This window comes from Pongo pygmaeus, chromosome 6 (assembly GCF_028885625.2).
Source record: "Pongo pygmaeus isolate AG05252 chromosome 6, NHGRI_mPonPyg2-v2.0_pri, whole genome shotgun sequence".
In the NCBI taxonomy this organism is placed as follows: Eukaryota; Metazoa; Chordata; class Mammalia; order Primates; family Hominidae; genus Pongo; species Pongo pygmaeus.
This window is the reverse complement of record NC_072379.2, coordinates 138,972,299-138,985,363: the sequence shown is the minus strand read 5'-3', so window position 1 is coordinate 138,985,363 and position 13,065 is coordinate 138,972,299. Positions and strand designations below refer to the sequence as shown.

Below are 13,065 nucleotides of genomic sequence, written 5' to 3'. Positions count from 1 at the left end.
AGGTAAGTTCCTATGGCATGCAGTTTGTTGTTTTACTTAAAATTGCAGTTTCCAAGAACCTATCAATGACATTTCATGAGGACCGATTGTCTCCTGTGCCTGGAGAAACCACAGGAGAATGTGATCACTGCTCTCTGGGCTTTTGTGCTTCTGCGGTTCTAGTGTTTACAAGAAGCTTTGGGAAGGGACTGATTTATATTCTGCACGTTGATGGTAATGCATTAAAAACATTTGCCCCTTGCAGAAGATCACCCTTAGTTCTTCCTCGGAGGAGTATCAGAAGGTCTGGAACCTCTTTAACCGCACGCTGCCTTTCTACTTTGTTCAGAAGATTGAGCGAGTACAGAACCTGGCCCTCTGGGAAGTCTACCAGTGGTGCGTTGGGGCTCGCTCTTGGTGGGCTGGTGGCTCTGTCCCTTCACACCACTGGCTGGTTGCCACATGTGGCCCGGGTTTCCAGGAAAAGCATAGCGGCAGTTAGGGCTGCCATGTGCTGGGAGCTGTGTGTCTGCTCTCCTTCATCTGCTCCCCCAGGGCAGTGTGGTAGCACATCCCATTGTAGAGATGAGGGCGCCGAGGCTTCCTGGAGCATACCACCTGGTCCCGTTCATGAGTGGTGGCAAAGCCAGCACCCTCACTTGTCCATTCTGCCTCCCTGGAGACAGTGGGATGGGTCAGTACAGCCCACCACACCATTAGCCCCAGGAACATAAGGCTGTGGCTGGAGAGCAGGGGTCTCAGGTTCATACATGAGGACTGGCTTGTCCTTGAGCACCCACTCACCTGTCTATGTGGGGAGGAATCCTACAATAGGTCACCATGGCAGTCTGGGTCTTGCTGACCTGTCCCCAGATGGGGTTGGGGCAGTGTAATCTGTACTCTGTGCACAGTGATGAAGTCTGGGAACGGGAGAGGGGAGAAGGATAGGCACCCATTGACCAGCTGCCTCAAAACTCCTACAGCATCCCAGGGCTTAGCTCCACACAGGAGCAAGGTGGGGGCGGGGCTGGGGGGAATGGTACCCATTTTCCAAGGGCTGCTCTGCTTTTGGAGTCCAGGGAGCCGCTGCAGTCTGGAGCTGTGGAGGGAGGGTTTTCACCCAGCTCCCACGATCCCCCTTCTTTCCCACACCCTGGCTTGTGGCTGGAGCCTCACAGGCCTAGTCAGGGTAGCCTGTGACCTGTGTCTCTTGGTCCCAGGACACTTTTGGAATTTTGGAAAAATGTGATGTTTTGCATCAGGCCGGCTGTATTTGGTGGCTGGCACACTCTGCCCCCAGCACACATTCTTCTGTGATTCTAGGCAAAAAGGACAGATGCAGAAGCAGAACGGAGGGAAGGCCGTGGATGAGCGGCAGCTGTTCCACGGCACCAGCACCATTTTCGTGGATTCCATCTGCCAGCAGAACTTTGACTGGCGGGTCTGTGGTGTTCATGGCACTTCCTACGGCAAGGGTAAGGCATGACTGGCCTCCACCAGCAGAACCCATGTTGCTTTGCCCCTGCATAGGAACAGACGGCGAGAGGGCATGAGGGGACCAGCCTGAGCCGATGAGCAGGTTCAAACTCCATGCGTGGTGGTACCTGGGCATGGCTACCAGTCACATCCTTGCTCTTGCTCCTCTGGGCATGGTCAGGAGCTTGGCCCCAGGTGTGGGCAGGGTGGCCTGCCTAGGCTGGGGTGTTGCTTCCCTGGGAGATGGTGACAGAGACAGGAGAGGAGAGGGAATACCTTCCCAGCCCTGATGAAGTCCCTGACTGTGCCTTTACTATTGATTTCCTTAGAATAGAAACCAGAAACCCTCAGAGATACTCATGTAAACATGTATTCTAGCTATCATGTGAGTTATCTGAGTGTTTTCTTGTCTGTTAAACTTGCCAAAGAAAGTTTTAAAATATTATTTCTTTGGAAATCCAAATTCAAGAAAATTGGAATAATAATAATAAAAAAAAACCTCTTTGGGTAAATTTTACCTGGAGTCATTGGTTTTAACATGTTGCCACTTCTCTCTTTCTCTCTCCCTCTCTCTCTTTCTGTACCATTTTCAGGTAGGTGGCATATATTGTCTCCTTTCACCCTTTAACCCATCCCAAGAACAGGACATTATCTTCTGTAACCACAATATGCTTACCAAGTTGAGAACATTTTCTGCCCAGCAGTCCACGTTCCAGGTCCATCAGTTCTTTGTTAGTCAGTGTCCGTCTGAGATAGCGATGGCGAGGGGTCAAGATGGACAGAAGCCAGTGGTAGACTTGTGGATTCAAATGTACAGGTGACAGCTTCTAACTCAGATTTCCATTTGACAAGGCTCATAATTCTATACATTGGGCTGCCGGAGTCTACAGACTGCTTCCATATATGGGATCTCATTCATTCCCCATGCCAACCCTATAAGGTTGGGCTGAACAGCCCCATTTTATGCCTGAGGAATCTGACGTTTGGGGGATTAAGTAGTGACATGTCCAGAGGCTTTTAGGTTTTGTAGGGCAGATCCGGAACTTGAAAGGAGTTTACTATCTCAGTTTGGTAACTCCTCAGATGCTGCCACTCAGAAGGGTGTTGGTGTCACTGATGCATGTGACTTCATGAGGGAGAGTGGAGACATGGCACAGAGGGAGGAAGGGAGGGAGATGCGGGGCGAAAGAGTAGAGGCCCTGGTGTTGCACATCACCGGGATGCTATTCGCAGTGTGCTGACCCTTCCTGGCTGCAGGCCCCTCCACCAGGCGCCCAGCTGAGCCCTCGTGTGTCATTTCAGGGAGCTACTTTGCCCGAGATGCTGCATATTCCCACCACTACAGCAAATCTGACACGCAGACCCACACGATGTTCCTGGCCCGGGTGCTGGTGGGCGAGTTCGTCAGGGGCAATGCCTCCTTTGTCCGTCCCCCGGCCAAGGAGGGCTGGAGCAACGCCTTCTATGATAGCTGCGTGAACAGCGTGTCTGACCCCTCCATCTTCGTGATCTTTGAGAAACACCAGGTCTACCCAGAGTATCTCATCCAGTACTCCACCTCCTCCAAGCCCTCGGTCACGCCCTCCATCCTGCTGGCCTTGGGCTCCCTGTTCAGCCGACAGTGAGCGCACAGGAGTGTTCCAGGCCTTTCACCTCCTCTGCCTTGAAATGGCTATTTGGGCCTTGCCTTTTCTTTTTAAACAGAAAACTTTTAATGAACTGTTCTCTTAATGTTGACCTCTCAATGAAGTTATGTTCTTAATCTCTTGCTAATAATGATTTTTACTTTTAAGTCACTTTTGGGCTCACTAGTGGACTAACCAGAAGTGATTGTAGTTGAGTCCAGTTTTGCTTTTTAATAATGTGTTGAAGTTTTAGTTTTTACTCTTTGTTGACTTTGCTGCTTATTGGCACCAGGGACAGAGTTTCTAGATACAATTTTATGGATTGGTTTTAATTTTTATGAGTTTGTCTCTGCAGTGATTCGATTTTTCAGAGTCTCATGGCATCATAGTTTTTCCATAATGACACAGTAGCCACCGGTGGAGGACAGCCCAGGGGCGGCACAGTCACTTCTGCCTGTTGCTCTGACACCAACCCAGGCAGTGCTGCTGTGGCTTCTCCCGGGCTCTGGCATTAGTTGGTCTGTGTCACATTGTCAGAACAGGTGGCTGCTGTATGGTGCCATCGAGTCCCTGCTGGTTCCCCTTGTCCTGGTAGGGTCACCCATTGCCCAAGGAAGTGCATCCACCTGGCAGGTGACCTGGAGGAGTAGCTTCCCCTAGGACCCCCAGGCTTGGCCTGTGATTGCCCAAACCCACATTTCCTAAGCACACTGGACACCCTTCGAGTGTGGGTTTTAACATCCCCGTGAGATTGAATACTTGTGCCACACATGTCACAAAAGAGTATGGAAATAAAAGAAAATTTATCTGAAGTGGATGAAGACTGAAGCTTGTTTTTCTGCGTCTATTGATTGAGCACCTATTGGGTGCCAGGCGTTTTTCTGAGAGTCAGGGATTGATTGCCTTTGTTCATTTGGACAGCTGTAACAAAACACCATCGACTGGGCGGCTCATAAACAGCAGACGTTTATTTACTGGGTTTGGAGTCTATAAAGTCCAACCTCCTGCTTCCTCATAGATTCAGTCTTCTCACTGTAACCCCACACGGTGGAAGGGCCTCTTTTATAAAGGCACTGAATCTCATTCATGAGGGCTCGGCCCTGGTGGTCTAATCACCTCTACTTTAAATACTCTCACCTCAGGGGTGAGGATTTCAACATGGGAATTTTGGGGGTCATAACATTCAGACCGTATCAGGGCTGTGACAGAGCTGATGACACGGCTTGGTGAGCTGCATATGGATTTATTACGAAGACAATGAAGCTGAAGGTTCAGGGCCCCTCACTTGCTGGAGCCCCTCCCCAGGCCCTAGGAGGGACCCTAGCAATATGGTCACGTGGTCATAGGTTTTGATAAAATTTGCGAATGTTACACATTTTTTTTTCTCTTTCCTCCAATTCATAGATAAGCTTCAGGCCCCATAAGACCCAGGTTCACCATTGAGCAATGTGCTGTGCATGTGGAGAGAGTGTTGTGTGTGTCTCCCCAGGAGCCTCCCTTCTGGGCATTGGCTGGTTCTGTTCCTGTTGGCAGAGGGGCTGGCAGGGCCACTAGTATCACCAGGCTGTCAGCCCTCCCTGCTTGGTCCTCACTACCTGCTTCTTGCCCAGCCTCCACCTTCCTGAGGACGTGTGTCTGCTGGCGACTTGCTGCTTGGGCTTCAGTTGGCTTGCCTGTATTTGTCAGGTCCAAGGTGAGTATGAACCTGTTTTTCCATCTTTGGAGTGATCTGAAACCTTAACACAGGCAAGTGCAGTCAAGCTGGAGGAGAGCCAAGGTAAATGACCAGAGAAACAGCAAGAACAGCACAGCTTCACCCAGCAGCTGGGTCAGCCACATGGTTGCCCATGGTATGATTTTCAGAACCCCCTCCAAATTTCCCTCACAGCCTGACTGATCCATTTCACTCATTGCTTTTTCATTAAGTCATTGGTCCTGCTGTGGTGTAGTTGGGCAGGGGGCAAAGAGGTGTCAGAGAAAACCATTAAATCAGATGCATGTCTGTTGCTAAGGTCTCGCATGTAAGTGAACTGATTCTATGCTTCTGAATCATCTGGGAGCTGGGGAGATTCGGGGAGCAGAACTGGTTCATTGGGGGTGTAGACGGGGAGAGCGGCCAGAGGGATCTGGTGGGAGATGCTCAGATGCTCCGGAAAAGTCCACTGAGCTGTGAAGACTGCAGCAGCCATGGCTGGGTGACCTGGGAGAAAGCAGGTTAGGAAGAGCAACTCTTTGGACCAGCAATGCTAGGGAGGGTGGGAGCCACGTGGCCAGATTGCCTGATGACGCGGAGGGAGCCATTCCTGCCAGTGCAGAAAGGGTGGGCGTTGTGATGGGAAGGGGTCGAAATGACTGTGACTCTCAAGATGTTTGGTGCCAAGAGGTGGTAGGGTCCGGGACATGGGTGTACGTGTGTGGGATTGGCCAGAATTTTTGTGAGGACCCAGTTGGGAATCTAGCAAGAGGGTTTTTTGGAGGACCAGGCGGTGCAGTTCCCTGCCCTGTGATAGCTGGTATTGGATGTGAACAGTGGGATTTAAGCAGAGGTGGGGTTGGTGGGCTCACACAGTAGAAGGACTGGAGTGCAGTGACCCCAGCACATGAGGAAGCCTCTACCACTGTGTCTGAAGGTGGTGACCACCTGAGCTGGGAAGGTGAGGGAAGCTGGATGGAGCTGACAGGCCGGGGGGTGGGGCCAGAGGTCCCAAGGGAGGGCTCAGGTTGTGGGGCTGTGCTTCAAGCAGGGAGCTGAGTGCGCCATTGGGCCTGTCTGCAGGCTGAGGTTCTATGGTGGCGGCGGCCGTGGGGAGGTCAGGGATTGTGGGACAGGCAGGGAGGCCAACAGGTCCCCAGGGGTGGATGGTTTTCTCCAGTGAGTCTGAGTCCCAGGCTGGGCATTGCAGAGGGGCCAGGTGATGGAGAAGGGCAGGTGGTGGCAACAAGGGTGTGGGGAGGGCCACAGGACAGCCCTGCACCTTGAGACAGCAGTCACTCACAGGCCTGGCCCAGTGCTGGGCAGCTGGGGTGTCCTCTTCCTGCCCTGAGGGTGAGAATGAGAGAAGGGGTCCCCCAAGGGGGACTTTGAGGGATGCAGTGGGTGCTCCCGGCTGAAGGGGATGGGGGACCACCAAACAGTGGAAGCAGCAGTCCCAGCAGTGAATATGTGGAAACTCATTCTGCCAACACTCCCAAAACGGCCTGAAGTTTCTAAAGGTCGGTCGTCAGCATCTGGGTGTCACATAAGGGGCTTACAGATTTCTACAAGATCTTTCTGTATACAATATTCAACCCCTTAAAGGTGCTCAGGTGTCAACTAGAGGACAAGAGGTCTTTTGATCGAGGCCAGCCTCCTTATTTTACAGAAGAGGCCCCTGAGGCACAGGGAGGTGATACGGCTCTTCATCAGCAGCCACGATTGCACAGCTGCTGGTGGCTGATTTTGAGACTGACCTTGAAAGTGCTTGGTTGAATGTGAACTGCTTAGCAACACAGTACTTATTTTTACAAAAAAAATCACCTCTATATTTTGATTCTTTGATCAAAATTAATATACAGTGTTTTTTGGGTTTTGTTTCTTTGTTTTTGTTTTTTTTGAGATGGAGTCTCGCTCTGTCACCCAGGCTGGCGTGCAGTGGCGCGATCTCGGCTCACTGCAACCTCCACCTCCCTGGTTCAAGCAATTCCCCTGCCTCAGCCTCCCAAGTAGCTGGGATTACAGGCGCCCAGCTATTTTTTTTGTATTTTTAATAGATATGGGGTTTCACCATGTTGGCCAGACTGGTCTCGAACTCCTGACCTCAGGCAATCCACCCACCTCAGCCTCCCAAGGTGCTGGGATTACAGGTGTGAGCCACCGTGCCTGGCCGATACAGTGTTCTTTAAAAGAAAAAGTATATCATTTTTCAGACTCTCATTTTTCTGTCGATTGAAACTTGACTGTAAAGTTGGTACTACCCTACCTAGGAAAATCAAAGCATGATAAAGCTTTGGAACCACTGTTGAGGTTGAACTTCCGATAAATGTCATTCTCTACAACTCCACAATGCACGAGAAGCTGAAAGAGCCACGAGCTGGTGCCATCAGGACAGGCTTACCTGGGGGTCCTCATGTGCCCTGCACCATGGATTCCTTTCAGCACAAGCCTAGGACTTCCTTTAAAACCCCACATTCTCAGTTGTTTTGTCAAAACTACATTTTCACTTATTTATCAGCAATTCTTCATTTAGAGAGTTAGAGCACTGGTTCAAACCCCATTGGTAATGTCAAAACCAAGTGCAACAAACGTTTATTAAGCATTTAGGAAATGTTATGTAAAGAACCTCATATCCTTGCATGCCAGGCACTCTTTCAGTCACTTCAGTGACATTTTTCCAAAATTCTGAACATCCACACTTAGGGTTTTCTTTGAATTTGTGGGTGTCCTCCCCCGACCCGGCGGCCTTCTGTGTCAGCGGGACACAATCTTGATATAGACACCATTTTTTGGACCTAGGGCAGATTTGGATTCTAGCTGCAGCGGTACCTAAAATTGAGAAAATTAAAATATTTGTCAAAGAGATAGTAGCGTCTCACTGTACAAATGAAGACTTGGAGGTTCAAGAAGTCCAAGTCCATTGTCCAAGGTCACACAAGAAGAAAACAGAGAGCAAAGCCCCAAACCTATCTTTCAGTGACTCCAGCCGTCCCTGCCGATCCTCCCCATCTCACTCCCCAGTCCTGGCCAGTAACTGAGCAATGCCCTCTGGCCCAGGGGCTCTGGGGAGAGCAGCTTCATGCTGTTCCTGCTCATGTGTGCTGCGGTCTGGCCTCACTGACATCCAGAAAGCTTTCCTATGTCCAGCTTAAAAGGCAGAGCCAGTGGTGGACTGGGGGCTTTGAAGAAAAGCCAAAGAATTACTCAAGGAGTTGGGTTGCCTCTGGAGCTGATTAAAATGATGACCCAGTGGCTAATGTGACAGCAAAGAGTCACCAGGGTCTTAGTGCTTGGGGCTGCATGTGTCTCCTGTGGGAACCACAGCCCTCAAAGGCATCTGAAAAAGCTGCAGGCCCCAGCACTCGTCTGAGCAGACAAGGAAGAACGGGGAGCCCTCGACTCCTGGCTGGTTCTTAAGCCGGGGAGTGCCAGGCATAAGCAGCGTTTTGGGAGACTGGTCTGGCTGCTGTACTGTACGTTGAGGTCATGGGGAAGTGAGACAAGCCCCGCACATGTGGAAGCCCCGATGCAGTGGGGCTGCTGCTCCGTCTGCCCCTTGACCTCACTTGGTTTGGCTCTGCTCTGCCCATCTGCCTCCACCTGTCTCCAGCCCAGAGTGTGTGGACGTGTTCAGTTTCAGTTCACTTTCAGTACCTCAGACTCTATGTCCCCCATCCAAGCTCATTATTCCTCCAGGACCAGCAGCTGGTCCCAGGTTCTCTGTCAGAGGCACTGCCGGTCTCAATCTAGAATTGTTGCTATCTGTCTCTCTGTCCTTATGCCTTCCTATGCCTGCGTGTCCAGGTCTGCAGCTGAACAGTGGGTTCCGGGTGGCAGGACCAGCATGAGGATAGGTGCAGGGGACAGCAGTGGTCAGGATGGGCAGGGAATAGCTAACGCTGTGCAGAGACGTAGCCAGATGTCAGGAAGGAGGGAGAGCTTGGGAGTGAGCAGGATCTGGGTGAGGACCCCCATTTCTCTCATCTCTGGCTGCTTATCCATTTGCTCATTAATGTTTGTTGAATGAATGAGTGAGCACTGTCATGCGCCTGGCATTAAGCTAGATGCTGGAAAGTCCAACAATGAATATGACAGGCTGGGTCCCTGCCATCATGAAGCCTGCAGTCCTGCTGTGTGGCCTTAGGCAAGTTATTTAACCTCTCTGAGCTTTCATTCCTCATCTAAAGAATGGGAATAGTCACTCCTACTCTGCAGGATTGCTGTGAGTGTGAAAGGGGGGGATATAAGCTCCCTGACCTGTTGAGGAATTGGTCTGCTGGTTCTGGAGTGTGTGATGTGGGGGGGAGATAGGGCTGGAAAAGTGGGTGAGGCCCCATTTCAGGAGAGCCCAGCTCTCTGGGTGAGGACAGGGTCTGTGCACCAGTCTAGGACCTCAGGAATGAAGGCATATGTTGTTGGGAAGAGGCTGTGTCACCACCTGTGTGGCCATGGGGACATGTGAGTGTCTGCACGGGGGGGAAGGCAAAGTTGGGGGTACCCTTCAAGGAGCTGAAACCCCTCAGCTTCCCCTCCAAGCAGACAGCACCTTGCTCTGTCAGGAGGAGCCAGAGGAAGTGTCCCCAGCTTCTGTAGGACCAGCCATGCACACCCCACCCCGTAAAGGCAGGCACATGTCACAACTGCAAATGCCATTGTCTGTGTGCCCTTTGTGGGAGTGGGAAGAGCTACAGCAAGGTGAGGTCCAGCCCTGGTGTGCAGAGAACAATACTAATAATGGTTAGCATGTGCTCGGGTTGGCATGCCAGGGCTTACTTGAGTGCTGTGTGAACTCACTGGATCCTCACAGGATGTTGAGAGGTAGAGGGTGTTATTATTATCATCCTCACTTTACGAATCAAGATACTGAGGCCAAGAGAGGTTAAGGAGCTCGCCCAAGCTCACGGAGGCAGAGCCTGATGCTGCCCCCAGGCTGGCTTGCTCTCACGCAGAGAACTGGGGTGGCCCTCCCACCCCCACCCCTGCCCCTGCCTCTGAGCAGTGGGGCCTCACCTGGGTCTCAGGGCAGGCTTGGAACCGGAACTTGTGCAGCACGTGGAGCAGCGTCAACTTGACCTCCAGCAGCCCTAGCCGCACCCCGAGGCAGCTCCGTGGGCCGGCCCCGAAGGGCAGGTACGTGAAGGGCCGGTGCTGCTGCCGGGCCTCAGCCGTGAACCTGCAGGTCCGTGTGGTCAAGGCTGGCTCAGAACACCCGCTCCCTTCCCTCCGCAGCCCTGTGCTCCAGCTGAGCCACCCCTGCATCTGAGACAAGGATGTCCCCAAGGCTCTGGGAGCTGATGGCTGCTCAATCCTGAGCCTCAGTCCCTCTCTGCTCCTGACCTGTCTTCCTGCACAGCCCCGGAAGCAGAGCTGAATTCACAGAATCACCTGGAATGTCCACAGCGCCCTCCCTGCCTCTCCTTAGGAATTCGGTGTGTGGCTAGTAAGCCCACAGACTCACCATCACCCACAATCAGAGTCTAAACACGGCATCCCTGAACCCCAGGGCTTGGTGATCACCCTCACCTGGGCCCATGGCAGCACCTCCCCTCCCATAGGATGCCCCAGCCACCACCTGCTTACTTCCTTGGCAGGGTACCGGGCACCTCAGCACCTCCCAGGCCCTCCCTGGGGGGCGTGTCCTGTTGGCTTGTCCTGCAGGTCTCTTGAGCCACACTGGCAGCCCCTCTCCTGCCCATGCTTGCTTTGCAGGCCCCTGCACTGGACACTTGAACCATTGGAAGCTGCAGTACCTGGAGAGCTGGAGGCCCTTCCTCAGAACTGCTGAATCTCCTACCAAGTAGTGCATGTGCCTGCAGCGTGTGTCCCATGACAGTGAAGCTAGGTGGCACTCACTCTTCTGTAACAGCGAGCTCACTTTTTACTATCCCTGGGCTTTATTGTGAGGCTGTAAGCCCTGTGGCTGCAGCGTGTTCAGGAGCTGCTGACTGTGGAATATTGTTTGTGTAGATCCCATTGCTCACACTTTCCCAGTGACTGGGTCGTAGACTTGGGCTGAACTGGTGCCGGGCCAGCCCTTCCCTTGCCAGATCACACACACACGGGATATTGACTGGTTCTGATGAGGACCACAGTGTGGGCCGCCTTCTCAGATGTCTCCAATCACGGAGCCCAGAAATGAAAGGAGACAATGAACCAAAGCCAGGTGGTAGAAGGAGGGGACCCAGGTCAACCAGCGGATCACATGAATTTAGATTCATGGAGACATTAGCTGAAGCTGCTGTTTTGGCATAGATGCCCGTTTTTTAAAAAGGAAATGATGTTCTGTTACTTTCCAGTGCAGACCTGAAATACAATCCTGTATCCCATGTCCTGGCTTGAATGAATGGAAGACAATCATTTGAAATTGCCTTGTTCCTTGCATGCAGGGCTGCTGAAATGCTAAATCTCTGGATTCAGTTTGGACCTTGAAAAAATGGTATAATTATTTATTTATTTATTTTTATTTTATTTATTTATTTTTTTTGAGACAGAGTCTCGCTCTGTCACCCAGGCTGGAGTGCAGTGGCACCATCTCGGCTCACTGCAAGCTCCGCCTCCTGGGTTCATGCCATTCTTCTGCCTTAGTCTCCTGAGTAGCTGGGACTACAGGTGCCCGCCACCATGCCCAGCTAAGTTTCTGTATTTTTAGTAGAGATGGGGTTTCACTGTGTTAGCCAGGGGGGTCTCGATCTCCTGACCTTGTGATCCGCCCACCTTGGCCTCCCAAAGTGCTGGGATTACAGGCATGAGCCACTGCGCCTGGCTAAAAAATGGTATAATTATTTCCATTGGAAATTATGTCTTGCAAACATCTATCTGAATTGCCATAACTTTTGACTATTTGGGGACAATTTTGCTAAGTCTGTGCTTCCCGGTTGCTGCCTCCACTGGTAAATTTCTATCCCACACACTCACATCCCTTCAGAGCTTTTTAAAAGGGGCAGCACTCACCTTTCAGGGTTGAAGGTCTGCGGGCTTGGCCAGTGCTCAGGGTCATGGTGCAGGGCACCCACAGCCATCTCTAGCACAGCGCCTGCGGGGATGTGCTGCCCCAGCACCTCGCAGTCTTGAGCCGCCTCCCGTGTGAATCTGAGGGAAACACCAGGTCGGGAGGTGGGTGCAGAGTAGAGACGAGGAGCAGAGCTTGGGGCGTGCTGGGCAGGCAGAGTCTGAGTGTGAAGGGGATCGGGGCAGGCAGCATGGTGTGTGGAATGAGGCTGGGGACAGAGGACCCCCTGCTCAGCCCCCTTCCCAGGGTGACCAAGCCCCCACCCCATTACCACTCACTGCCCAGGAGCCTGCAGCCCCGAGGCTAGGCTCGCTTGGTCCTTGATGAAAATGTACTCATCCATCTCTTCATGCATCCATTTGTCAAGCACCAAAGGGCCCCTCTTGTGCCCCATGTTGGGGTGCAAAGTGCTTTGGAAGGGTTGCTTTCATAGTGGGGGCTTGGAGGGTCATTCCTGGGCCACAGCCTATCCTATCTTCCCATTCACAGCCAAGCCTCTTAAAATTGCCCTTGCTCACCCTCTCACTCCCTCTCCTCCCATTTCACTGACTAGCCCTGCTGCCTGGCATCTGTCCCCTCCCTCCTGTGGATGGTCCCCATGCCAAGATCCCCAAAGAACATTTATGGGTACGTCTGATGAATACTCCTCAGTCTTCATCTGACTTGGTCTGTCTATGTCATTGACTGTCTTCCTCTTGCACATTTCTTTGTTTTGTTTGTTTTTCTGTTTTAATTTTCATTTGGAAATAATTCTGAACTTACAGAAAAGTTGAAGAATAGTACGTAAGATACCCATGTATCGTTTACCCAGATTCACCTGCTGTTCTTGCTGTATCCTCCTCCTCCTCCTCTTCTTTTTCTCCTCCTCCTCCTCCTTCTCTCTTCTTCTTCTTCTTTTTTTTTTTTTTTGAGACAGGGTCTCTGTCACCCAGGCTGGAGTGGCACAATCTCTGCTCACTGTAACCTCTGCCTTCCAGGTTCAAGCGATTCTCCTGCCTCAGCCTCCCGAGTAGCTCAGACTACAGGTGTGTGTCAACAGGCCTGGCTAATTTTTGTATTTTTAGTAGAGATGGGGGGCGGTGTCACCATATTGGTCAGGCTGGTCTCGAACTCCTGACCTCAAGTGATCCCCTGCCTCGGCCTCCCAAAGTGCTGGGATTGCAGGCATGAGCCACTGTGCCTGGCCTGTGTCCATCATCTTTACCATTCTCTGCGTGTGTGTGTCTCTCTCAGACACACATACACACACACACACGCACACACACATTTCTTTCCTTGATTTC

General features: G+C 51.8%; 2 protein-coding genes across 4 annotated transcripts in view; one reads left to right on the top strand and one right to left on the bottom strand.

Moving 5' to 3' along the window:
• The window catches only part of PARP12 (poly(ADP-ribose) polymerase family member 12), a 39,974-nt gene extending 36,082 nt beyond the window's left edge, over positions 1–3,892 (top strand). For both annotated transcript variants that reach the window (XM_054495842.2, XM_054495840.2), the window contains exons 10-12: positions 245–375; positions 1,303–1,454; positions 2,758–3,892. In XM_054495842.2, coding sequence (XP_054351817.1) covers positions 245–375; positions 1,303–1,454; positions 2,758–3,080 — 606 coding nt within the window. In that variant the 3' untranslated portion in view covers positions 3,081–3,892. The remainder of the gene's footprint in view (positions 1–244; positions 376–1,302; positions 1,455–2,757) is intronic.
• Positions 3,893–7,337: 3,445 nt separating this feature from the next.
• The window catches only part of TBXAS1 (thromboxane A synthase 1), a 190,096-nt gene continuing 184,368 nt past the window's right edge, over positions 7,338–13,065 (bottom strand). For both annotated transcript variants that reach the window (XM_054493971.2, XM_054493972.2), the window contains 3 exons: positions 11,725–11,862; positions 9,784–9,946; positions 7,338–7,602 (listed from right to left, as the gene is read on the bottom strand). In XM_054493971.2, the coding sequence (XP_054349946.1) occupies positions 7,528–7,602; positions 9,784–9,946; positions 11,725–11,862 (376 nt within the window). In that variant the 3' untranslated portion in view covers positions 7,338–7,527. The remainder of the gene's footprint in view (positions 7,603–9,783; positions 9,947–11,724; positions 11,863–13,065) is intronic.